This window comes from Perna viridis, chromosome 1, assembly GCF_037379345.1.
Source record: "Perna viridis isolate PV_CMFRI_1.1 ecotype Kerala chromosome 1, ASM3737934v1, whole genome shotgun sequence".
Lineage (NCBI taxonomy): Eukaryota > Metazoa > Mollusca > Bivalvia > Mytilida > Mytilidae > Perna > Perna viridis.
The window spans coordinates 46,977,486-47,002,346 of NC_142445.1; the positions used below are offsets into that span (position 1 = coordinate 46,977,486).

The following is a 24,861-nucleotide window of genomic DNA, read 5'->3' on the forward strand; positions in this document are numbered from 1 at the left end:
CTACAAGATACGTTATGTAAAGGTTGGAAACAAAGAATCTTATGCATTGCTTATGGTGAGGAATATATATTTACCACTGACGTCTAAAAAAAATCAATGGTACATTCATGAAAAACAATTAACATCATAGACTGATAACGAAGTCAATGCAATCAACTAGGTCTAGTGGACTTCAATCGAAGCTTGAAGCTCAGGTCCATACCAACTCCGTATATTATAGGTTTAACAAATCACACGTTCTTATTTATACTACACATTTAGAAATATATTGTTCGGATTTTAAGATACGACAAAGTCGACATAGCTTTATCTCATTTATGCTCTTAGTATTGTGAGATCAAGTCCATAATCAATATATGTTAGTGATCATCTGATCAAATCAAGAAATGCTAATAAAGGAATTACAAAACATTTGTTGTTTTTTTTACCAATATATGCGCTATCATCGTCTAGTCCTTTGACAATAACAGTCACTAGATAATGTATGTACTCCATTTCATCTATGTTTCCTATACTGACAAGATGACCTCCGATTGTTTTACACCTTCTCTCTGCCTCAAGCCATGTTAGTTTCGTTTCTTTTACTACTGTGTAACAACTATTTCCAAAAGTATGCCAGTCTGCTCCGCACGCTGAATTCATTGAAATAAGACTGTTTAAATCTTCCAATTCACAAAGGCAAAATGATGTATGTTTAAATGGGGATGGAATTAAAATAGCACAGCTAAAATATATAGGCTGATACATTTTATAATATATCAAAAGTTTTATTTCAACAAATCGTACACCAGTAGCAGTACATCAGTGTGTCTGAAATCTCACAATTTAAAGGGTTTTTTTTATTTAAGAATTGAATGTTTCATTTTTGATGTTTCATCAGCGTATTAAAGAATTGACCTTATCACATTTTCCAAGAAGTGCGTTAACACTTCATGTCCGAAATGTGCGACCGATCAACGCATTTTCAAAACAGTGTCAAGAAGTGTAAAGCAAATTATCCAATGATATTAGCGTATTTTAATGATGTGAACAGTAAGTGGAATTATTAGAATAAATTTCGTTTGGTATACAATGAAAAATTATTTTCTGACCCATACAACATTTGAATTAAAATATGAAAAAAGTCAAGGGATTAATATGTATCATATCATACAGAATAATCAGTTGTAAAAAACATATACAATGTATCTCAAATTTGTCTTTTGTCAGTTTAAAGGTAATACGAAACCTTCTAACGATACTTAATATAAAACTGCAAGAGAAAGTGTTTCTTTCAGTTTATACATTCAAACTAAATATAATATACCTACTGTTATTTTCACTCGCAAACGTTTTCTGGATAAATGATTGCATCAGATATTTGCCTTTAAAACCTCCACCCGTCGAAAACTCACGAGATGCTCGAAATTCAATATTAAGTTTATGCCAACTAGAGATAATCGAATTCATGGGACGATTTTCCTTACAGAATCTTCCTATTCTGTTAGTGTTCCCATGTAAATCGACATCAGATATGATAACAAAGGATTTTTCACAAGTCGAGTCATCAACAACATCGAGGCTAAGGAAGTCAAATGTAATGTACTGTCCGTATTCTCCCTCTATTTTCCAGAAACAAACTTCATCATTATTGTATGAAACCGGAAATCCTGGGGTAATAATGTATGCAGCTTTTTCCTTGCATGTCTTGAAACACGTTCCAAAAGAACCACAACCAGGTAAATCTATGAATTATTAGTTTTTATCATTATCAATTGTTACATTTTTTAATGCAAATAGTTATGAGAGTTTTTAATACAAATCATTGTTGCAGCTTTTAATTAAACAAAGATTGACACTTGTATTTTGCATAACAATTTCAAGAGGAAAGACTGTATATGACTTTTCTGACCCAAAAATGTGTTGTTTTTTTATTTTAAGAATAATATAGAGTATTGCATAAATATTCACCAAAATTTATGCAACATCCTTTTATTATCTATGTATTTTTTCAGTCATACGACAAGTATATATATATATATATATATATATATATATATATATATATATATATATATATATATATATATATATATATATATATATATATATGGAAATGGAGTGACATATCAGCGCATATTACACATTTAATTTCTACTGAATTAAATAGACACAAAATATTACCATATACTATATACTGATCTATTGCTAAGTGTTTTAAGGGGCTGTAAATGGTTAGATTTATTACATATTGTGAAATTTCATATTTCTTGTTTGATATCTTTTAGATATGTGGTATGTATCAAGGAACCCTATTTCTTATTTTCCCATACATTCATCTAGTAAAATCGTCCGAAAATATTTGTGTAATGTAATTTAATCATGAAGTTTAATAAACATATAATTTTTATACAATATATTGGCAGATTACAAAAAGATGGAAATAAGTGTCAAACCTCTTTAAAGAAAAAAATATGCCCGCAGATTCGATATCAAAGTTACGGTGCTCCGGCCCCTTATATTGGACCCTATATAAAGTATACAAATTTCTTTGTATCTCTTAGATTACCAGAATTCGTCACTTTTAGTTCAAAAGCCTGATCCGTATATTTATGAAGCTGGAAACATGATGATAGTTCCACTACAGCTCTACTGGTTGTTGATATCATTTTTTGACCTTTTTGAATTGTTGTCGTTGGTGACACTACTTTTTCGTCATTGGCATTTATTATCTTCAGTCTGTCCACACAACTGCCAGGATTGATATCAAACACACCCATCTATGAATGATAGTAATTTATTTAATTTAAAGGTTTGTATTCTTTTTCCCCAAAAATGCCTAACGTGCAGTTTACGCTTGTGTTTTGAGGGTACCAATGAGAACAGTGTTAAAATATTCACTATCAATTGTTAATGTCGAAGGGGCATAAGGGTTATAATAAATACTCCATATCTAAAACGGTATAAAATCAGAGCAATTTAACTCTCATCATTGAAAAGCATGCTGCCTCGTCCTACATTTTGAATAATTCTCATTTTTTATGAAACTGTTTCTTAGATAAAGATTTTTAATTTGTTATATACTAAATACTTTCACAAAAGTCATTTAAATTGCTTTATCTCATATCAGAGATAATAATTTTTCGTGAAATGAAAGCAAATATTTCAAGAGTATTCAAGGGAAACAAGATTATAGTGGTAATCAAAAGAATGCAATCCAGGGACAAAGACCAGACATGGAAAACAGACATTCACACCAAAGAAAATAAAAGTAACTAAAATCATACATACAAGTAACAAAAGCAAATGAGCAACTCGGACTCCACTACTCCAAAACTTGGAGCATGGACCAGGTGCACCGGTAAGGTAAGCGTCCTCTGCTTTTCTAGAAAAATCCGCCGAGTTGCTAAAAAAAAGTCATGTCCGAGGTAGACAAACGAGGATAGGAGAACTATGACCCGTTAAATAAATCAGTGTTCATGGTGCAGATGGATACAACATAACGATCCACGAGTTCATGATGACGACCATAAAACTCTGCTGTAGTGATGACTTCAATCTTGTAGCTACATAACCCTGTTCCAAAAGCCTATTTGTCAGAGTTCTAGTGCGATACAAAAAGTCTGCGTAGTTTCGGCCAGCTCTGGCATAACCTATGAGTTGTGATTTGAATACTCCATACGCAGGTGCTGAAGGTATGTTGCCACAGAGGAAAGGAGAGTTGACAATTTAGAATGAAAAGTCATCACGTTTGTCGTAAAGTTTGGTCAATAGTTTTCCTTTACCATCGATTTCTAAGTGTAGGTCAAGATATGAGGCTGACCTTACAGTGTCTGTAGTAGGCTTTATCTCAAGTTATTTGGGGTAGATGCGATGTATCAAATCCCCGAAATTAGGATTGTTTAAAGATAATACGTCATCTATATAGCGGAAAATGAGATTGAAGGATCTAGCCAAACGATAGTCAGCCTTATAAGCGTGAAGGAATACGTCAGCAAGTAAAGGGGCACAATTTGTTCCCATTGGAATGCCGACTGTTTGTTGAAAAACACGTCCACCACACTGGACAAATATGTTGTCAATTGAAAATTTAAGCATTTTTAAACATCTTCCTCTGTATATTTGGAAGATGATTTGGAATTATTTCTTACAAAGTATGAAGAATCTCCACCAAGAACTATATATCTTGTATCTATGTGTACCATCTTTTTTGGAAAAAAACAAAGATGTATAATGTTTTTAAGCCTGAGTATGAGGAATAGAAGTATACAGTGTTGAAAAATCATAGGTTTTAATGCTATTATATTCAGTTAATAGTATAGAAGTTAAGTTTTGAAAGAGGTTTGATAATACATTTTGCAGATCCAGCTATGAAACGTTGTTTGTATGGATTCTTGTGGAGTTTAGGAATCCAGTGCATAGACGGTAAATCACAATCATCATCCTTAAAAATAACTTACCCTCTGAAGGTCACTGGCTACCAAACTGTCCGGCAACAATGTAGAAATAAATTCTATTTCAATAAAAGTCGGACTCTCTATCACCCACGAACATTCCAATCCATTTCCATAATGTAAGGGAAAACTGGGAGAGAATATTGTTGCCGAATCTTTATTTTCTAAGTAAATTGTATGGTTACACGTCTTAAAATCTGAAAATTCTGCAAATAGTTTAAAAAAAAACAAAGTTTTTCTTATTACTGCCAAAACTAGAAATAAAAATAAAAAATTCACCTTATTTTTTAAACAAAAGTACTCAACAAAAACAAGCAGAGACAAAATATCAAATACTTTGAAAGACATTAACTTCGCATCGTTTGGAACAAGCTGTCGTAAGATCAAATAAGTATACTATACTGATCAATACAGTTTTAAGGGAAATTGATTGTGTATGTCTGTTTTCCATGTCTGGTCTTTGTCCCTGTATTACATTCCTTTGATTACCGCTATAACCTTGGTTCCCGTGATTACTCTTTGATCTGATCAAGTAAGTATACTATACTAATCAGTACTGTGGTACTAAGGAACAGTAATCAAAAAGAATATTCTCAAGTATAAAAATTAGATAATAAAAATATATACACAAAACTATTAATATGAAATAACCAAATTAACACGCACTAAGAAACAAGGTAGATAAGGCATCCGGACTCCAATAAACACTGAGTACAATGAACAGAAGCTTCGGTATACAGAAAACTGTATAATTGGCATCCATGTGCATCTGCAATGCACTACAATATTTAACATACATATTAAAGAGAATAGCTCATGACTATATATAAAAAAATTTCCATTTTTGCAGGATTGACGAACAAAAAAACATTTCGTTAATTTATATTTTATAGTTATCATTGCTATCACAGTATATGGCGTACATATTTCTATTCCATTTACCTTTAAAACAAAGTCTTTGGTAACTTATACGGTCATGGTCAAACCCTCCTACCCACCAAAGTTTCCAATTTGGCGTGTAATGGTGACCATAATGCATGAAACACTCCTTGTTACTGTTTGTATACGTAAATGTCAAACAATTGATATTCTGACAGCTTTCTATGCATTCCTTGTTATCTTTTGTTTTGATAAACATTTTGTCCAAATTGTGATCTTGTTCCATCCAGAATACGTGGTTCGGTTGTACTTCATACCCAAAATCATACTTCTTCTCTTTACAAAACAAATCTCTAGTCACTAATAAAACACACATATAATTAGAAATGTATAAATTTTGGTTTTTATAAGTTTTATATGTTTGTTTGTCTGTTTTTGTTTTTGTTTTTTGTTTTTTGTTGTTTTTGCTTTAAAACTTTACCACAACCTGCCGCTGGGAAAAAAATAAAATAACTTTTATTAGCGATAAGTTGTTTCGATATTACATTGAATTCCACTAATTTTGTATCGATTACATTTTTACCTCTAACTGGACAGCCAATGATCTCTATTTTTAAGCATGGTTCACTGTAGCCTGCCAGTTCTATCTTCAAGAATCTGCCAAGTATTTCTTTGTTAAATCTAATAGTCTGCACCGATGAACCAACATCTTGATCTATTTTAAACACCTACCACGTATAAACAAAACTTAATTGCCTAAATCGTTTCGAAATATTATTAAAAAGAAATCATGCAGGTTCGTGTACCATAACGTATTTTTCATATGTTTTTTTTTTAAATTAGGAAGATCTAAATGCCTGACAATTTCATTTGTAAGTGATGCAACCAACAAGTATGAAAATATATCTTCAAAACTTTTTTAAACAATTTTTTTCCGGGTAATGAAGACAATTATGAAGAAATCGAATATATTATTAGATTTACAGGTCTTTATCATGATACATAATTGCTATGTAAACATTTTTGAATTTCAGTTTCCGCTGTGTAGAGGACGTATTATTTTTAAACAATCCTAATTTCGGGGATTTGATACATCGCATCTACCCCATGGAACTTGAGATATAGGATACTACAGACACTGTGAAGTCAGCCACATATCTTGACCTACACTTAGAAATCGATGGTAAAGGAAAACTATTGACCAAACTTTACGACAAACGTGATGACTTTTCATTCAGAAATATCAACTTTCCTTTCATCTGTGGCAACATTCCTTAAGCACCTGCGTATGGACTAATCATATCACACCTCATACGTTATGCCAGAGCTGGCCAAAACTACGCAGACTTTTTGTATCGCACTAGAACTCTAACAAATAGGCTTTTGGAACAGGGTTGTGTTGCTACAAGATTGAAGTCATCACTACAGAAGTTTTATGGTCGTCATCATGAACTCGTGGATCGTTATGTTGTATCCATCTGCACCATGAAAACTGATTTATTTAATGGTCAATGGGTCATAGTTCTCCTTCCCTCGTTTGTCTACCCCGGACTTGATTTTTTATGAGCAACTCGGCTGGTTTTCCTACAAAAGCAGAGGACGCTTACCTTACCGGTGCACCTGGTCCATGCTCCAAGTTTTTAGTGGAGTCCGAGTTGCTCATTTGCTTTTGTTACTTTGTATGTATGATTTTAGTTACTTTTATGTTCTTTGGTGTGTATGTCTGTTTTCCATGTCTGGTCTTTGTCCCTGGATTACATTCTTTTGATTTCCGCTATAACCTTGGTTCCCTTGATTACTCCTACTCATTAAACTTGGCGGATTTCATTTGCCCTATCAATCTGTAAAAAGACGACTTCAAATTGCAAAGATTGCAGAAAATCTGTAATTACAAATTTATATAGTTTAGCCTTTTTTAATTCTTATACATAATACGTGCGTCATTTGTTTTGTTTTGTTTTTTGTTGTTTTTTTTTTTTGGCGATAATACACAGTAACAGAAACATAAAATTAGTAATAATAGTTCAACTGAAAGTGTTACAAAAGAGAAACTAGTGGCTCAAGAGAGCCGGCATCGCTCACTTGAGTAACCCTTTTGTTATTTGAAAAAAATTTATAAAGGAACAGACAGGCTAAATTAAAATCAACTGAATTGTCAAATGCAGAAAATGCTTTCAATAGCATCTTTTATGACTTGAACCAGAAGTTTGCGAAAGGCAAAATTTTTTTTTAATTGTGTTCAAAGAGTAATCTATGGAACCAATATGTTAGCGGAAATCAAAAGAATGTAATCCAGGAACAAAGACCAGACATAGAAAACAATCACAACCCAGAACATAAAGTAACTTTAATAATACATACAAAGTAACAAAAGTAAATGAGCAACTCAGAAGTCACTATAAACTGGGAGCATAGACCAGGTGCACCGGTAGGATAAATGTCCTCTGCTTATCTAGATATACCCGCCGAGTTCTTCATAAAAAGTCAAGTCGGAAGAGGAAAGGAAAGCTATGATATGTTGTACAAATCAGTTTTCATGGTGCATGTTCCATTTTTAGTATAGGCAGCCATATCTATTTAAGGATTATAAATCATCACGACAGTCATTTTGAGTACAATACACTAAAGAATAAACATGCTTATTTTCATTATATGATCTAAACAATCACAAAAGCTGTTTCTGGGCCGTAACTCCTACATCAGTCGACAAATGGTTTTGAAAATTTCGGCATAAGTCGGTCTTATGATGCAGAACAATATTACCTCGCACAAAAAATTGCTCAAGGCAACGGTTTTTGAGTTATTTGCAAATTACTGCCTTCAGACCACTATGTTATATTTATAGTAACGACGGCCATGTTTTTTTCACGGATTAAAAAAATCCAAGCGTCATTTTGTGCAGAACACCATAAGGAACAATCATGCCGAGTTTATATTTTGTCGGTCTAGTAGTTTCAAAGGAGAAGATTTCTGAAAATTTATCGACGATGACGACGGACGCCAAGTGATGGCATAAGCTGTCTTGAGCATTGGCCAGGTGAGCTAATAAAAAGAAGAAATATTGTTTTACTTTTTTGGTTTTGATCTGAGAATTTAAAACCTAACCTTTTTATGCCCTTTTGGATTTTCGTAAAACACAAGTTTGTTCCTGTCAATACCGTAGAGTACATAAAACGATTCGATGAGAATAACCTTTTGTCCACTTTTAATACCTTGGAACTCTATGCCTTGTATTCTAACTGGAACAATTAAATCAATCTGAAAGAAATTCATGTTATTATTAGATACAAAACCTTTGAAAATTTAAGCACAATAATAGCTATATCGGAGATATAACCAAGAGAGAAGAATGCCGGCAAAACCAATAGGACAGAACACGAAAGATATATCTTACAACACTAAATTTTCAGATTTTGCATGATTCTTACAAAGACAGCTACTTAAGATACATTGTAGTATGGCTAAAATAACTTACATTTGTGTAGTTTGGCTGTACGATATCTAAAAGCTTCACTCTATAACCTGCTTAACAAATATTAGCTACCAGAATGGTACATAAATCATAAATAATTAGTCAGAAAGTAATCAGACATGATAATTCAATTATTATTGTGGAAAATTTGATTAAAGAAATTTTAAGGTGTCGAATCTTCTGTGTTTTATTTAAAAAATCTGATTGGCTGAAATAAGTTCTGCTATCACATTAGCACAGCATGCCCAATTATATTACTAAAAAATAAGTTTCGTCCGAAAGTCCAAAAATGGTGGAGTTTAAAAGTATGGCCACAAGATCATCAGGTCCAGAATACTTTGGAAACCCACCTTTTCTTGTAATATATATATATTGATAAGAATAAAACTGGCCACAGTAGTTGATCCTATGATTAATTTCAATATTATGTAAATTTTACTTTAAAACCAAACAAATATTTCAAAAATACAACAGACTTGATATTTATTAGAATACAACGAGTTTACTATTAAATATATTAAAAAAGCTTACATGTAGATCTCTAATTATTACATAAAAAAGTTTATCTATAGTCATTGTTCGTGCCTTTGGTGGTATCTACCAATTTTTTCAATAAAAAAAAACTGATTATTCGCTTAATACCGACAAAAGACAAAAACTTCAGCAGTGGAAAAATCCACATACATCAAAATCCAATAACATGGCCTAAATCATCACAAATGAAGTATAAAAAATATTTTATAATGACATTCTTTGATCAAAATGTTTATTTTGAAATTCAACATGACAAATTACAAATGTCTCTACTGTTGAATGAGATCGGTTCTATTGTTATCTTCCAGCTAAAATATTAATGTTACCATTATCCAAGGATCTTCATCTTCAATTGACGCACACCAACCGTTTCCAGAAGCAAATAATCTACCAAGTTCAGGAGTAAAAATATTCGTTTTACTTGACGAGGCTTCTATTTGGTAATCATAAATATCTCCTGTTACCATGCCAAGTCGTCTACCGCACGTTGTTGCTGATGTAAACAATAAATTGAGTTTTCAAGTCATGTCAACAAGATACATAAATAAAATTCGTATTAGGTTTCACATCCTTTAAGTACATAAAATTCCTCATGTTTAGTATCAACACTGTTCCGATTTTGATCCCTGGTTTGTATGTACTTGTTACTTTTTATGTCATTTCGTCTTCAGTTTTTTTGTGACATCTCTCAAAAGTTTGAATAGTTTACAACGCATTACCAAAAATTACTTACTTAAAAGAACAAAGATATTTTGTTAGATACTTGTGTTTGCTAGTAAACGTTTGTTTATTTAGATACTTTCATAACAGTGTTACATTGGTAACAAAAGAAAAACTAAAAAACAAAATACCAAAAAGAACCCCCCCCCAAAAAAAAACAAAAAACAAAAAAACAAAAAAACAAACAAAAAACAAAAACAAAAAAAACAAAAAAAACCCAAAAAAAAATCGCTCACGATACATGGGAGAATTATTTATTTATTGCTATCCAATCATTTTTTATATCTTTTTTATATCATTGAAATTCGTATGTAGACATCTGTTGTTATGAGACATTATCTCAGTTACTACGTTTTTTTATCAGGTCATGTAATTTGAAAAGTGATCATTTTCGATTTGGCAATCAAAGAAGAAAAATTTAAGATTAAATTAAAAACAAAACCTGCAACGGAATTTGGAAAGTTGAACGAAGAATAGGTACGATTTTTTCTGTTTTGCACTTGTGGTTTCAAGAAGTCTTTATATTTGTATGTTTTTTTTCCCGGTTTTTCCCGAGAATAGAATTCTCTAGCAAAGGAATGATAGCATTTTCACAAACAGGTTGCCTGCTACTTTTCGAAAACTTGATATAAACTAAGGTTTTCGGCGACTATGTGTCCCGTGGCTAGAAGCTCCCAGGTACATATTTCAGGTTTGTAGTTTGAAGTGAGGTTAATTAAGCTGGATTCATTGCATTGAAAATAGATTCTGTAAAAACAGATACAAACTAGAAAACTATGGACATTGCTCACTAAATTAATACCCCACTTCCCCATGTGTTGACATGCACATTTTGGCCTCCAAATTGATTTGGATAGAAAAATAAATAAGATGCTGCACAATGGTAATATGTAAAAACTGATTCTGTGAAAGGTTCAATAAACTCAACAAGACAAAACTTGGACTAGCGGATAATAGATCCGTCTCCAATGTCCTAACATTCATAAATGATAAGTCCATATTTTGTTGTGTTAAACTCCTAAATTGAGTTTTAATAAAGGGTACACAGTGGGGATATGTAATAAAGATTCTGTAAAAGAACAATCAAGGGAACCAAGGTTATAACGGTAATCAAAAGAATGTAATCCAGGGACAAAGACCAGACATGGAAAAAAGACATAAACAACAAATAACATGAAGTAACTAAAATCATACATACAATGTAACAAAAGCAAATGAGCAACCCAGACTCCACTAAAAACTGGGAGCTTGGATCAGGGCATCGGTAGGGTAAGCGGTAGGGTAAGCGGTAGGGAAAGTTTCATTTCATTCACTTCAGCAGTGTAAGAGCACTTAAGGATAAGAGATTGGTCCTCATCTGCTTAACTGAAGGACGTGAATGAAGGACGTACACCCTCATCGCTATACCACCTTCTCCCACTTTGCAAGTTAAGGTATAACAAGTGATATTGTTTAAACCACGTCAAACACTATAGAATATTTTTTCGGTAATGGCATACACCACTGATTTCAGCGATAAAGTCGACAGGGATAGACATAGTAAATGACTACTGAAACGACTTTATTTGTGTATATCTAATGAGAGGCATGTGGTATTAGTCAAAAGTATTTGAATTTTAATATAAAACGGAAGCATTTAATATAGAATATAAGGCAAGTAATCATATTTTCATTTCAGATTTATGCTGCAATAATGCTACATTACTTTAACTACAATATGATGAAGGATTAGGGGATAGGTCATATGGTACTTACGCTTCCCAATCACCTGAATCTCATTTAGTTCAAAATAATGGAAATAACCGTGTCTGTAGTCATCAGGAAAGTCAAAGTTCCGCACGCTGACATATTGGCCGGTTATCGGCCTTTTACATTGGTATCGGAATATAGTGTTCCATCGTGGATTACGAATGTCGTCACACCGTAATGCACCATGAGATAAAAAATCCCATCTGTTAGTACTAACGTAAGTCCCCAAATATCTGTGGTTCACAGGGAAGTATACTACATGGTAAAATAGATAAATTAAGTTAATAGGCAGTGACATGACCAGATACATTGATCAATTAGTATATATGAAGATATGACCAGTGAGTTTCAACAATAGCAGTTCGTTGAATCCATGTACTAAGTTGATTTATCGGAAAGAGTGAATAAAATATGATTACAAGTTCAATCTCTCTCTGGGCTCTTGTCATGAGTAATTATATTTTGGTTATTCACGATCATCAATTTATTATTATATTTGCTGTATGTATTTCCTCCATTATTTATTGCTATTTTTAACAGAAATTTTGCGATGGGCTGATGGAATTTGTGTTGTTACGTTTTGGCAGGAAAAAGTCTGAGAATGAAATCACCGAATTGATTTCAGATAGAACGTATCACAATTTATTTTACTAGGAACATATGATAAATCATTGCTTTCTTTATAAAAATTACGAAATACATTGCAAAATAAAAATGAAATTTACTATTCTACTTATTGTCTTGTTTCTTTGTGTTTTTTTTTTAATTTCAACTTACCTTTGCTTCAAAGGAATAATCAAGAGAACCAAGGCTATAACAGCAACCAAAAAGAATGCAACCCAGGGACACAGACCAGACACGGAAAAAATACACACACAACAAAGAACATAAAGCAAATAAAATTATACATACAAAGTAACAAAAGCAAATGAGCAACTCGGACTCCACTAAAAACAGGAATAGGTCAGCAATTTGTTTCCAATGAAATGCCGACCGTTTGTTGGAAAACTCGTCCACCACACTGGATAAATATGTTGTCGATTAAAAATTTCAGCATTTTGTAAATATCTTCCTCTGTATATTTGGAAGATGATTTGGAATTATTTCTTACAACGTATGAGGAATCTCTTCAAAGAACTATATATTTGTATCTAGGTGTACCATCTTTTTCGAAAAAAAACAACAATGTATAATGTTTTATGTCGGGATTTTAACTATGAGGAATAGAAGTAAATCATAGGTTTTCATGCTGTTATATTCAGATAATAGTCTTGAACTGATTGTTTCCGAAAGATCTTTCTATTTTTTCAGGATCCACATTGAATTAATACCACTACGGGAGTAACAAGTGTTTTGGTAGGACTGCAGTCCCTCTTTGAAATATTGTGAGTATAGAAGTTAAAAGTTTTGAAAGAGGTTTGGTGGTATATTTTGCAGATCCAGCTATGAAACGTTGTTTGTATGGATTCTTGTGGAGTTTAGGAATCCAATACATAGACGGTAAATCACAATCATCGTCCTTAGTAGAGAGACCAAAAGAGGTTAGCAGAAATTAATGGTTTTCCACAATCTCTTCTTTGGAGAGTGTGGAAGCAGTATAGGTCTTATCACTGCTATTATATTCTACGTCTACATCTGATAATAAACATTAGATGTAAAACGTTTTGCAGACAAAAACAATGTGGTTTTGGGCTCTGTCTGCTGGTACGACATCATATTTGTCCAGTATAGTAGACAATGTTTTTGCTACATCGGGGTCTTTGAAAACTGATGTAATCTTGGCACTCATAGACCTACATAAAACTTTCATTAGTTTCAAAATTAAAGACCTCACGGCCTTTAACCACTCTGACAGAGAATCAATGTCTTCTTGTTCTCGTTTTATCCATTTTCTTGCATAGTCCTCCACGGCATCCGTAAGAACTATAAAATTATAATTTCAATTTATGGAGCACGGTTCACGGTACTTGGGACATTTAGAAAGGATATAACGTAGAGATTCGTTTTCTGATGGTTAAATCTCCAGGAACGACGTGACCAGAAGGACCATATTTGAATAGAGAGTTTTTGCATGAACAGTCAGGTGGTTTAGCCTTGAAATCCTCAATCTCGAGGTTATGGAATAGCTTTTTATAATGAAAAATTTTGGATGCAATGGGTGAAGTATAGGAATATGAAATAATTGATATGGATTTGTCTTTGAAATATGGGGGAATTTTGTTGGTAACGTTTTTGTGATGGAGGATGTTAGCCAAATTAATTGCATCTATACATTTGTTGACAAACGATAGTGGAAGAAATGGTCGTTTTTCTTCATCTTGACTTTTCACACAAAATGGCTTAAAGAATCTGCGGAAACCAATATCCAAAATGATGGCAACAAGTCTGTATAATGATGAGATGGGGTCAGAAACAGGAGTGTCAAGACTTGTTTTAGAAAGGGAGTGTAGTAGAGTGACAGGTAAAGAATGTTTGGTTCCAAAGTGATGAAATCCAAGGGTTTTTTGTATGAACGGAAGAAGACCATCTATTTTCCCGTCTTGGATTTTTGTCAAATAAATTCATCACATTTATGCTATTGTTATATTGGCTTGAAAGGTTTCCTATACTTTTGATGTTGTCATTGCATCCATAAGGTATTGCAGTACCTAGTCTGCGGATCCAGTACTCCTCTCTGTCCATAAGATAGTTTTTACTTAGAATGGGACGTTCGTAGGACGGTAATTTTTTTTCTAAATAACGAACTTTCATAGAAAGGATTGCATAATTTTGTTGACAAAAATGTTGATAAACTGTCGGGAATTTGGTGGCGTTTATTCCCGAACGATGACCGCACATTCTTTTGTTTAATCGTTCTTGTGTTTCTCCGACATATACTAAACCACATAAGTTGCATTCTAATACATATATTACGTTTGTTAATTTGCAACTCAAGTTATCGTGACTTCTTGAATGGAAGGTTTTGTTTGTAAGGGAACTGGAGAATTAAGAGTCGGTTATAAGAAATTTGCATGTTTTGCATTTTTTATACCATATTTTGAAATGGTACAATGTGGTTCGTCATCGTTGCAGTCAAATATGTCATTTAAAGTGACAGAACATGGTTTGATAGTTTTCAAATAGAATTTTTGCACTGGAATAGATGGTCTGCAGACTGAACGTGTGATTGGGTACTTTTAGTTGAGTTGGTCGGGGCACTTTCCATACCAGATGTGAGTGTGCTAAGATTCCCATCTGGGGACACCACATTCTTACAAGACAACAGTGTGTCCGAACTGCTGTCAGGTTTTTTTTTTAATTTCTTTAACTTACCTTTGCTTCTGTAAAGGATAATGGCATGTACTTCAATGTCTTCCTGTAAATTTAGCAAAAACCATGGCTTGGTATATAGTCTTGCGAAAGAGGCAGTTGCATCCGGACCTAGATAACCAAAATAAACAACTTTTAAGGTATAAATCTGTGTTAAAATCAATGTTTAATTCCAATATGTAACATGTAGACAAATCCTAACATTTTAGTTCAGTTTATTATTTCATTTTGAACATAAAGACTTGAGTTACGAACCAGTAAAATTGCAAGACGCTTTCTCAATCAATTTATTACCGAATTTGCCATCTACCGCATATCCTGCAAGGCTTCCCTCCAGTGTCGGTGGAGCATTATAACTCAAACCCTCTCCAAAAATCTTCAGGTCATCGCCATCTACATCTAAAAAGGTTTTAAATGGATGATTAATATCATTTATATATACTTTAAAACATTACCATTTTCATTTAATCGCAAATAGTCTATCTTATATCATTATCAAATTACTGGGATATGGAATTGTTATCACACTTAATATATTTAAAGTTTATAAATGAGCCATAACCATTAAATGGTACTTATTTCACAGACTTCGTTTATTTTGTTTAAGTGTGTGAAAAAGTGGGAAGGTTGACAAATGATTATCTTTGCCTACTTGTTAATAATTACTATTAAGATATCTCAGTTTATAAAAATTGTTTGGAATTTTATCAGTACAGTAAGCATATGTCTTCCAATCAGTGTTTCCTGATTGTTGTATACAAAGTTCGCTCATAGCTGTTTATTGGACTTAGTAGACAACTATAACCTTAATCATCAGTTCTTTTAGTTGCTTGGTAGTCTTTACGTTTCATGGTTTTTCCTGGAAACATGCAATTTACTAAGTCCTTCCAAACAGAAATTTACGATTGATTATAAGAACCAAATATCGTAACATTATTTTGATATTTTGTTATGAAATACATATTTTACCGGTAAATTAATAGCAAGCAACCATTGTTTTGACTTTCTTACTGCACTATTTGCTTACCGCATTCAGGTATATCACAAAGTTCCCATTCATTTTCACTGAGTTGACAACCAGGAGGTGTTTGCCACCATGCTGTGCGACAATAGTTATACTCAAACTCGCCTATCCACTGTTTATCGGTCGTAAATTTTCCAACGTCCTTCCAAAGCTGACATGGTCTACCTGTCTTTGTAATATTTAAACGACCATTGTATGATGCACCATTGTCAACCTTGTACATGCATTCCCTCCGTTCTGGAACAAAACCATTATGTTAAAATAGAAGCAATCGAAATACTTCCATATTTAGTTTTTCTACGGGAGTTTTGCACTGAACGTATTGTTTATCCGCCATCTTGTTTCTATGGATATTTTGAGATTTTCCCTATTACCTCACAATTAAAGAGATGAAATACCATGATTTTCCGCCATATTTTTGGTTCCCTGCCAATTCAATACTATATGTGGTTACCAGTTGTAATATTTTCATTCGGAACTTCGGGTTTTTTTTTCTTTCATTAATGGTAAAGAGCAGAAATATGGTGGGAAATCATGGTATTTCAGCTCTCCAATTGTGAGGTAATAGGGAACATCTCAAAATATCCATAGAAACAAGATAGCGAATAAACAATACGTTCAGTGCAAAATTGTCGTAGAAAAAAAATATGGAAATATTTCGATCTCCGAGGTGAGAACGAGAAATAATTGTATGAGAGATGTGGTACAGAACGACATGAATAAAATGGCAAATTTTTATAAAGGAACTTATGAGTAATTTACAAGATAATTTAAGAAAACTGAAAACAGGCTGAGGTGAATTCGAGTATAGAAGAAAGTAGGGTTGTCTCAAAACATTAGTTGACATATTAATGCATGTATACAGAACTACGTTAAGTCTTAAATTCGTTATGATTGTTATACCACAAGACAGCATTCCTGTTGAAGTGTGTATACTTTTTCTAGAATCGGGAAAAAAAACAACGAAACAAAAACCTCATTATTCGACTGCCATAGGAAAATGATGAATGCGTAAAAAACATAATAAGTGTTAAAGGAAGAATAAAGTAAACAAAATTACATGAATATTTTGCTAACATTTAACTATTTCAGAGAAGCACATTTAATTAGTCGGTGTTATCTCTTAGTTCTGTACTCTTTCCTTTCCTATCTTTGCTTTTTATTTGTCCCATGACTATCGACTTTTTGTTAAAACATTCAGATTTCCTCTAAATTATACAACCTTTTGGAGAATAATAACAGAAAGCCATTCCTAAATGACCAGCATATTTCGGTGGTGTTGAAAATTTTGGATATATTCCTTCCATGTGGAAGTCGTCCTTTGGTCTTGTTAAATAAAATAGATCTAACGATGAATCCATTCCCTCTACTGGCTGACAAGTTAGTGAAGAAGGTCCCTGTAATGTTTAAATCGCAAACTCATATTCGTTTTTGTTTTATAATATAAGTAAAAACTCATAATACGTCGAAAGCCTTGTATCAATACATGAAAGACGACATATTTAGTACCTACTACAAAGCAAAATGACCTTCCAGTAACATATTTAGGGAAAAATCGTTTCCTTGGAGCAATGATCAATGATTCGGTTACGAAAAGCTCAGCTATCCGTTGCAATAAAATAAATTCCGTTGTAATGATGGTACGAGAATTCAGAACAAGTATAATCTGTTCAAATAAATCATTCAAACAGTCTTCTAAATTCATATGTCATGGCAAGAATGCAAAATCCTGAAATGTTTTCAAAATTCAAACATTATGGCAAAATAACAATATCCTAGATTATAACATGATTTACCAGACAAGTATTAAAATACAGTAAACACAAGTAAACATAAAAAAAGAAAATAACTGTAAATTGACATGAAATAAAAATAATATACGGATGAGGTTTGGAATCGGGATAAAATGCGAGGCTCGCCGAGCGTTTTTTTTTCGATTTGTGCCGAAGTCGTATATCGTTTTTTATTTCTGGTCAATATACAGTTATTTCCTTTATACTGTAACCCCTTCTATTTTTTTTAATCCAGTTATATTTTTAAACGACGTGTTTTACATTTATTTCCTACTCTCCTACTTGTGGCCTCGATAGTGACGCTACGATAAACAGGTAGGAAAGTAGGCGTGGCCTAAGTGTTATATAGTGTCACTGACCGTATATCACCATTATTCATTCAACACATTCTGTTTGCTAAATAGAACGATTGTGGTATAAAACAGTTTAAACCAACAAGAAAACGGTACAAGTGCACTCAAGGATGGTGTACTTTCCATGAAATGAACAATGCGTTGACCGAAACTATCCTCATAAATTGATGCAGAGACGTACACCGCAATGATACAGGTTTTCAAAACATAACTGTATTTGAATGTGTGTACCATGTTCATATTCATAATGAGTCTTCTTTTTGGCTCTTAAATAATGTAAGTCGATTCAGCAGAATCTTGTTATATATTCAAGGACACTTTTATAAATATATCATCTCTTGCTTCATATTTTGGATCATTTACATGCAAAGAATGGACAATTTGTTAAGTATTATAACTATATCCTCATCATGATTGTGTTGAAGACTCCAGACACTCCGTATCTCTACCTCCCATTTCTTCGTTAACAATGAGTCACTTCTGTGAATACCTGTCGTATTGTGTTGTATAGTGTTCGCTATAATGTGTACTGATTATTTTCATTAAGTATAGATATCTTCGATCGATCGAAACTTCTCTCAATCTACGCTTTTTGTTATTTTTTTTCATTAGATCTTATTTCAAGATTTCTATATAACGTGTAAAGAAACTCTCGGGATGGACGGAGCTATGTAAGGTAAAACCAAAATATGTTTCTAACCTCTTTTATCGAAACCTGGTCTGTGTCGATATCTGAAAAGTTACTCTGTATAGGCATGTTTCGGCAATCTATATCATATTGACAGTTTTGATGTTATCTAAGTGATACATTGCACAGTGCATGTATGCATATACGTAATAATAAAGGATTGTGTTTTAGATAATGAATAATTAACATCCAGTTTTATGCAAAAGAACAAATATATCATTGATTTAATGATATATTTAAATTAGTAATATACGACTTCTGATGGATGTCTTTTTTTCTCAATTTTGTGTACGTTATCTTCATTTTCAGCTGTACTAACGCGTAAATAATTAACAAAAAAGACTTAAGTGCAATTTGATTGATTTTATACTCGATTCCTGTAATCTTAATAGAAAGATAAACGGATTGGTGTAACTAATCTTACCGGAAATAAAATAAATGGAAACTCGGATACTAATTGAATAGGTTTGTCCAAGTCACCGTCTTCACGACAGCAATATTGAAGCGTTATATCTGTAGTAGAAGATGAAAAGTTTGTCGAAACACAAAAGGGGAGTTCTCCATCGAGTTCTAGTGAGAAACTGTCTATTGTCAAGTTTCCTTCTTGGAAACCTAAAATACAATAAAGAGAGATCAGGCAAAATAAGCAACTGGAGGAAAAAAGTGTAAATGATTTTATTTTTGCATGTTTTTGGTTACATTCATTATTTATCATCATTAATCCTCGTTTTTTTAATCATTTTTATGATTTTCAATGTTTGATTTGTAAAAGGAACAAATGTCAATGCCCGGATATCATTTTTGAAAAGTCATTTTACATTAAAAAAAATGTCTTTTTCTATAAAGTTAAGCCATACTACCTTACTAACCATTTGGACAGTTTTTTCCTGCTTTAAACACACAGTAGTTTCCTTTTGGCCAAGCTTTCTTTGTTTGATTTGCATCAAGTGTTTCTTGTTTCATTATACAGAAGTTAAAGCGAAGATTATAACTAGAAAATGGTCCCAAAATATGAGGTTCAAATGTATAGATATCATCATCATTCCAAATACAATCTTTATAACTGGGATCAACTGTCAAATTGACATAGCCAGTCGTCCAGCCGTAATTACTTGGTTCAGGACATCCGAACATCGAGGCAAACAGGGCATAACTTCCTTCCGGCCATGCTGACGTATGTAATGCTGTAATAAATTTTTAAAGATTTTTTTATACTCTTATACATTTATACAAATGCAAACTTAAGTGGTCTTCTTTTCTATGAGTAAACAAATATGTTTATATTTGAAATGACGGATGTCCATTATCACGCCTATTTCATTGTAGAATTCGGCTGGAAAATACCTAAAACATGGTACTATAAAAGAGTCGAGAAGTATTCAGTAACCGAAAATAAAGTATTAGTATTTCAAGTTTGTTCTCTTGTCAAATTAAACGCTTTAACATATTCAAAGATATAAGAATTTTATTTTTTACATATTCAAATATTGCAACTCTATACTATTGAAACAGAAGAATTGAATTCAAATATAAAATACCCATTTCGCAGAAAAAGCCATCAAAGCCTTGTGGACAGCTACACAAACACGTTTCGATATCTAAAGTTCCATTGTTTTTACATTCTATGGCATGACACTCTGTAAGGAAACAAAAAATGTTTCTTCTAACAATTTTGTAATCAATATTGAAATAACTCACTTCTAGACGAATCCGATTTATAATAGGTAGTAGTAAGATAGTCACAGTCAGTTGTTCAAAGCACAAAGATGAGTTTTATTGATATTTTGCTTATATCTTCAATATTCGCTGTATGTAAGAAAGAGTTGAAAAGACAAAAGTGCCCAGGTTTTTACTTTTTTTTACCACATTTTGCAGTACTCTTACAAGAAATGTAAATGTAATTCAAAAAAGCATAAGAATGAAGTAGGAGTTATATTTCCATCTTGTTTCAATTTAGCAATTTGACAAAAAGTAGATATGCTATCAAACACAGTGCAAAACAAAAATTAAACATATGTTGGTAACTGTAGAATTATCAATTCTGTACACTTCACCGTTTGAAAGCTCCTTTCAATTTTAATTTTTGAATTACTAATTGTTAAAAAATGTTAAATAAATTATACGCGTATTGTTAACAATAAAAAGGTTTAAAAATTAAGAGAGAGAAATTACAACAATATGAAAATCTTTTTTCCAACTTTAACGAAAACTTGACGCTTACCTTACCGGTGCACCTGGTCCATGCTCCCAGTTTTTAGTGGAGTCCGGATTGCTCATTTACTTTTGTTACTTTGTATGTATGATTTTAGTTACTTTATGTTCTTTGTTGTGTATGTCTGTTTTCCATTTCCATATCTGGTCTTCGTCCCTGGATTACATTCTTTTGATTACCGTTGTAACCTTGGTACCTTTGATTACTCTTTATTGAACTTTTAAGATAATGTGTAAGGCATTAAAAAGAAAAGAGAAACTTAGTTATCTGAAAGACACTTACACCAAATCTTTGAACTAAGATGACAGTTGAAAAAAATAAGTTTATCCAAACTACAGAATATTCTCTATCATTAATAACTGAGAAAAAAAATATCTTGAGAAAGATTGATTCTTGCTTCCTTATGATGACACATGGCAATTTAGATAAACAAATGAAAACAATATAAAGTCATTGACAACACAGTACATAAGCAAGAAAAGAGTTAATGATTAAATATACTAAGACACCTAATCTATACGTCGATGTATATTAGAATGTCTTAAGGTTGTAAGACTTCAAGACAGTGTCTAATAAAAACGTCAGTTCATAACCGCAAGGCGTCGTTGTGGTGTTCAGAACTAATGTAATTTCCAAAACAACTAGTTTTCGTGACGTAGTCTAGTAAAAAAAGTCAACTGGACCTCGTGACGTTCTCTAGTATATACGTCAGTTTTGAGGCAATCAGATCTCGTGACCGTGTCTACTACAAGGTCCAATATCAAGGTAAAAAGGCTTCCTAAAAATGGCTTGTAAATCAAGTTCACACGAAGTTAAATTGGCCTCCTGGATATGTCGGTACAAGTGTCATAACTGAAGCAGCAAATAATTCGTCTATAACAAAGCTAGGTTGCTACACAAACATTGTTCACGTGAAGTTAACGTCGTTTTCACTTGAAAATTCATGTAAAAACTGAAAATCACGCGAAATTCTTGTAAAATGGTGTGAAATCATTTTGGCTGTGTAATTGAATTATATGTTATGACTGTCTTGTACAAAGGTCCATTGTTAGGCAAGCGTTCTTAGAACAATACCCAGTAGACAGATCAATACTAAAGCTTCGTGGAGATGTCTGGTACAAATGTCAATCGAAGACAACTAGGATCCATGACTATGTCTAGCACAAAGGACAATAACTAGTCATCCAGGTCGCATCTGGGTGGTGTTTAGTATATAGGGGTCATTTCGACGTTCCATATTTCATGTTATGATTTTTTTCCATCTTTTTTCAATTTATGGTATTGAATCCTAATCAGCTGACCCAAATATACTTCTTCGTATTGAAGTGTAACATAAAATATTCTTTTGATTTTTTTTTATCTTTATTTATTATTGTATAATTTTATATAAGTTGAAATAAATCATCAGATTTAAATAGTAAACCTGAATAAAATTAATACAATACTGTTTATTTATAATTCATCGTACCAATTCAAATAGTACTGGTGGTCATTACTAAGTCGTAAACTTTGTGTCAATAGGGTACTTTCGAGTCATTGTAAAGTTGTAAATTTTAAATATTAAACGAGTGATATGTAAGTCTAAATTAAAAGTTTTATTCTCAATTGTTAAGCCAACAATAAATGACTTTTAAATCAATGAATCATTTTGGTTATTATTATTAACTCTATAGGAAAACCCCATAGGCGTTAACAGACGAACAATAACACATGAACCTTCCCTCCACCTGATTACAGAAAATAAAGACTTTTATACCCTCAATGACAAAATCTCAGTAGAAATTGACAATGTGTATCATATTTAAATTGCCGCATGTAAGATCTTGGAACAAGGTAGTAGTTTAAAATTTTTATCCATCCATTGAAAAGGTCAATGTTTTCATCTTTAAAAGGTCAATGCTTTAATCTTTTTCTTTGTCTTCATGCATTGGTTTATTCTTGTTTTTATCATAACAAAATCCATTACCTATTTAAATTTAAAAATAAATATTCTTTCAATAAAAAAAAAAAAACAATTCATTACTACATTCTGTAAAAACATGGCTTAACCTGTTTAATTTGTACTCAGAATCATGTGTACTTGCCTTAGGTAATTGCAAAACAACTATCATCGCTAATTTGTCAAGTATAGGTTTTACAATTTGGAAAATAAGTGCATTCGTTTGGAATCATTTTCATGTCTTATCAGAAATTATATTTGACATATTAAGGACATGATAAGCTATTCGTAAATACAAATTTAGCTAATTGTTTTGCAATATCAATGAAAGTTAGTTTCAGAGTACGAAAAACGGTTTTATGCATTCAACTGAGGTCTGTGAATATCAGTTCTATAAGGTTGTAGTCATATACTTTACCATTAAGTCATGGGCTGCCTGAAAATTAACGATAATCAGAAACAAAATGCACAGATATTTGGCATTTTATACGTAAAAATTGAATTATTCAGTAATTGGTATATTTAAGGTAATAACTTAACCATTCTGAAATCATGAAAAAGAGCAGCATGAGCAACTAACAGTTTACAAATTATTTCATAATTGTTTATCTCTTTTTTTATTTGTTTTCGTTTGGCCGTTTTTTTTAAACATTGGAAACAATTTAAATTTTGGTTCTTTATCAGATCGACAAACAAAAAGTGAATGTAACAAACAGTATTATAATACTAATACTTTGTTCCACATCACTATCTGAAAATTAAATTCTGAAACAGCTGAGCGTGCGATACAAAGAAATCGCAGGCTCCAAAGGGTAATATTTCAAGTTCTCAAACGAGGCTGCGTGCAATTTCTAGGGTGTTTGATTCATTTTCTAACGCTAAACATGACGTAATAATACGTGTCATTGTGACGTCAAAAACGTTGCATGTGTAATATGTTATCACGGCTTTTTTCATATCCACACTCACTGTAAACCACATCAGTGGTACATTATATACATTAGTTTTTAATTGCCTCAATTCTTACAAAAATGTGTAAAAGAAAAACGTGTCAATACACGGATGTCACGATAATGATTTTAAAATGTTTCATCCCATTTTCCCAGACATTCAAGTTAGGGCTGCAAATTCTTCAAGAATGAAATTTGTTTTGGCAAAAACGAAACATTACATCAAAGAAAAATCAGCTTCAAAATGCATTTAGTCTCACGTAATGTGCGTGAGATTTGACTGGCCTGTCAAACAAGGGTTAACACAAATAATAGAAATGTGTAAAAACCAACACTGATATAATAAATGAGACTAACGATTTGGATATAAAGACAAAACCGAGTGAATATGGCGAACAAGCGTCTCTTAAATGGTACCTTGAATCGAGTTAATATAAAACTGTTTATCTATAATTCACAGTACTTATTCGAGTAGTACTGTAGGTAAATACTTAGTCATAAAATTAATATTATATAGGGAATTTCAGTGTCAATGTTAGTACAATAGACAACTTTAAATATTAAACGAGAAATTTGTAGTCAAAGTTCAAAGTCACATTTTTCCCAACTGTTAATCTAACGACTTACAACTATGAAATTAATTATCAATATTTGGTCGACATAATCTCTTCCGAAAAACTTCATAGGCGTTAACGAGCAATAACACATACAACTAGCCTCCAACTGATTACAGAAAATAAAGGTTTAGGTTTTTATGCTCTTTCAATAACAAAATTATGGTTAAACTCGGAAATGTGTATTGAATT

The 24,861-nt window shown here is 32.4% G+C and overlaps 1 protein-coding gene across 2 annotated transcripts in view; it reads right to left on the reverse strand.

Moving 5' to 3' along the window:
* The window catches only part of LOC148629052 (uncharacterized), a 47,685-nt gene that overhangs the window by 12,709 nt on the left and 10,115 nt on the right, over positions 1–24,861 (reverse strand). For both annotated transcript variants that reach the window (XM_088543039.1, XM_088543050.1), the window contains exons 4-19: positions 20,493–20,591; positions 19,824–20,138; positions 19,379–19,566; positions 17,343–17,517; positions 16,124–16,357; positions 15,391–15,495; positions 15,100–15,207; positions 11,794–12,042; positions 9,645–9,811; positions 8,418–8,570; positions 5,896–6,040; positions 5,376–5,672; positions 4,440–4,639; positions 2,549–2,759; positions 1,311–1,724; positions 429–632 (exon numbers count right to left, since the gene is read on the reverse strand). In XM_088543039.1, coding sequence (XP_088399165.1) covers positions 429–632; positions 1,311–1,724; positions 2,549–2,759; positions 4,440–4,639; positions 5,376–5,672; positions 5,896–6,040; positions 8,418–8,570; positions 9,645–9,811; positions 11,794–12,042; positions 15,100–15,207; positions 15,391–15,495; positions 16,124–16,357; positions 17,343–17,517; positions 19,379–19,566; positions 19,824–20,138; positions 20,493–20,591 — 3,264 coding nt within the window. The remainder of the gene's footprint in view (positions 1–428; positions 633–1,310; positions 1,725–2,548; positions 2,760–4,439; positions 4,640–5,375; positions 5,673–5,895; positions 6,041–8,417; positions 8,571–9,644; positions 9,812–11,793; positions 12,043–15,099; positions 15,208–15,390; positions 15,496–16,123; positions 16,358–17,342; positions 17,518–19,378; positions 19,567–19,823; positions 20,139–20,492; positions 20,592–24,861) is intronic.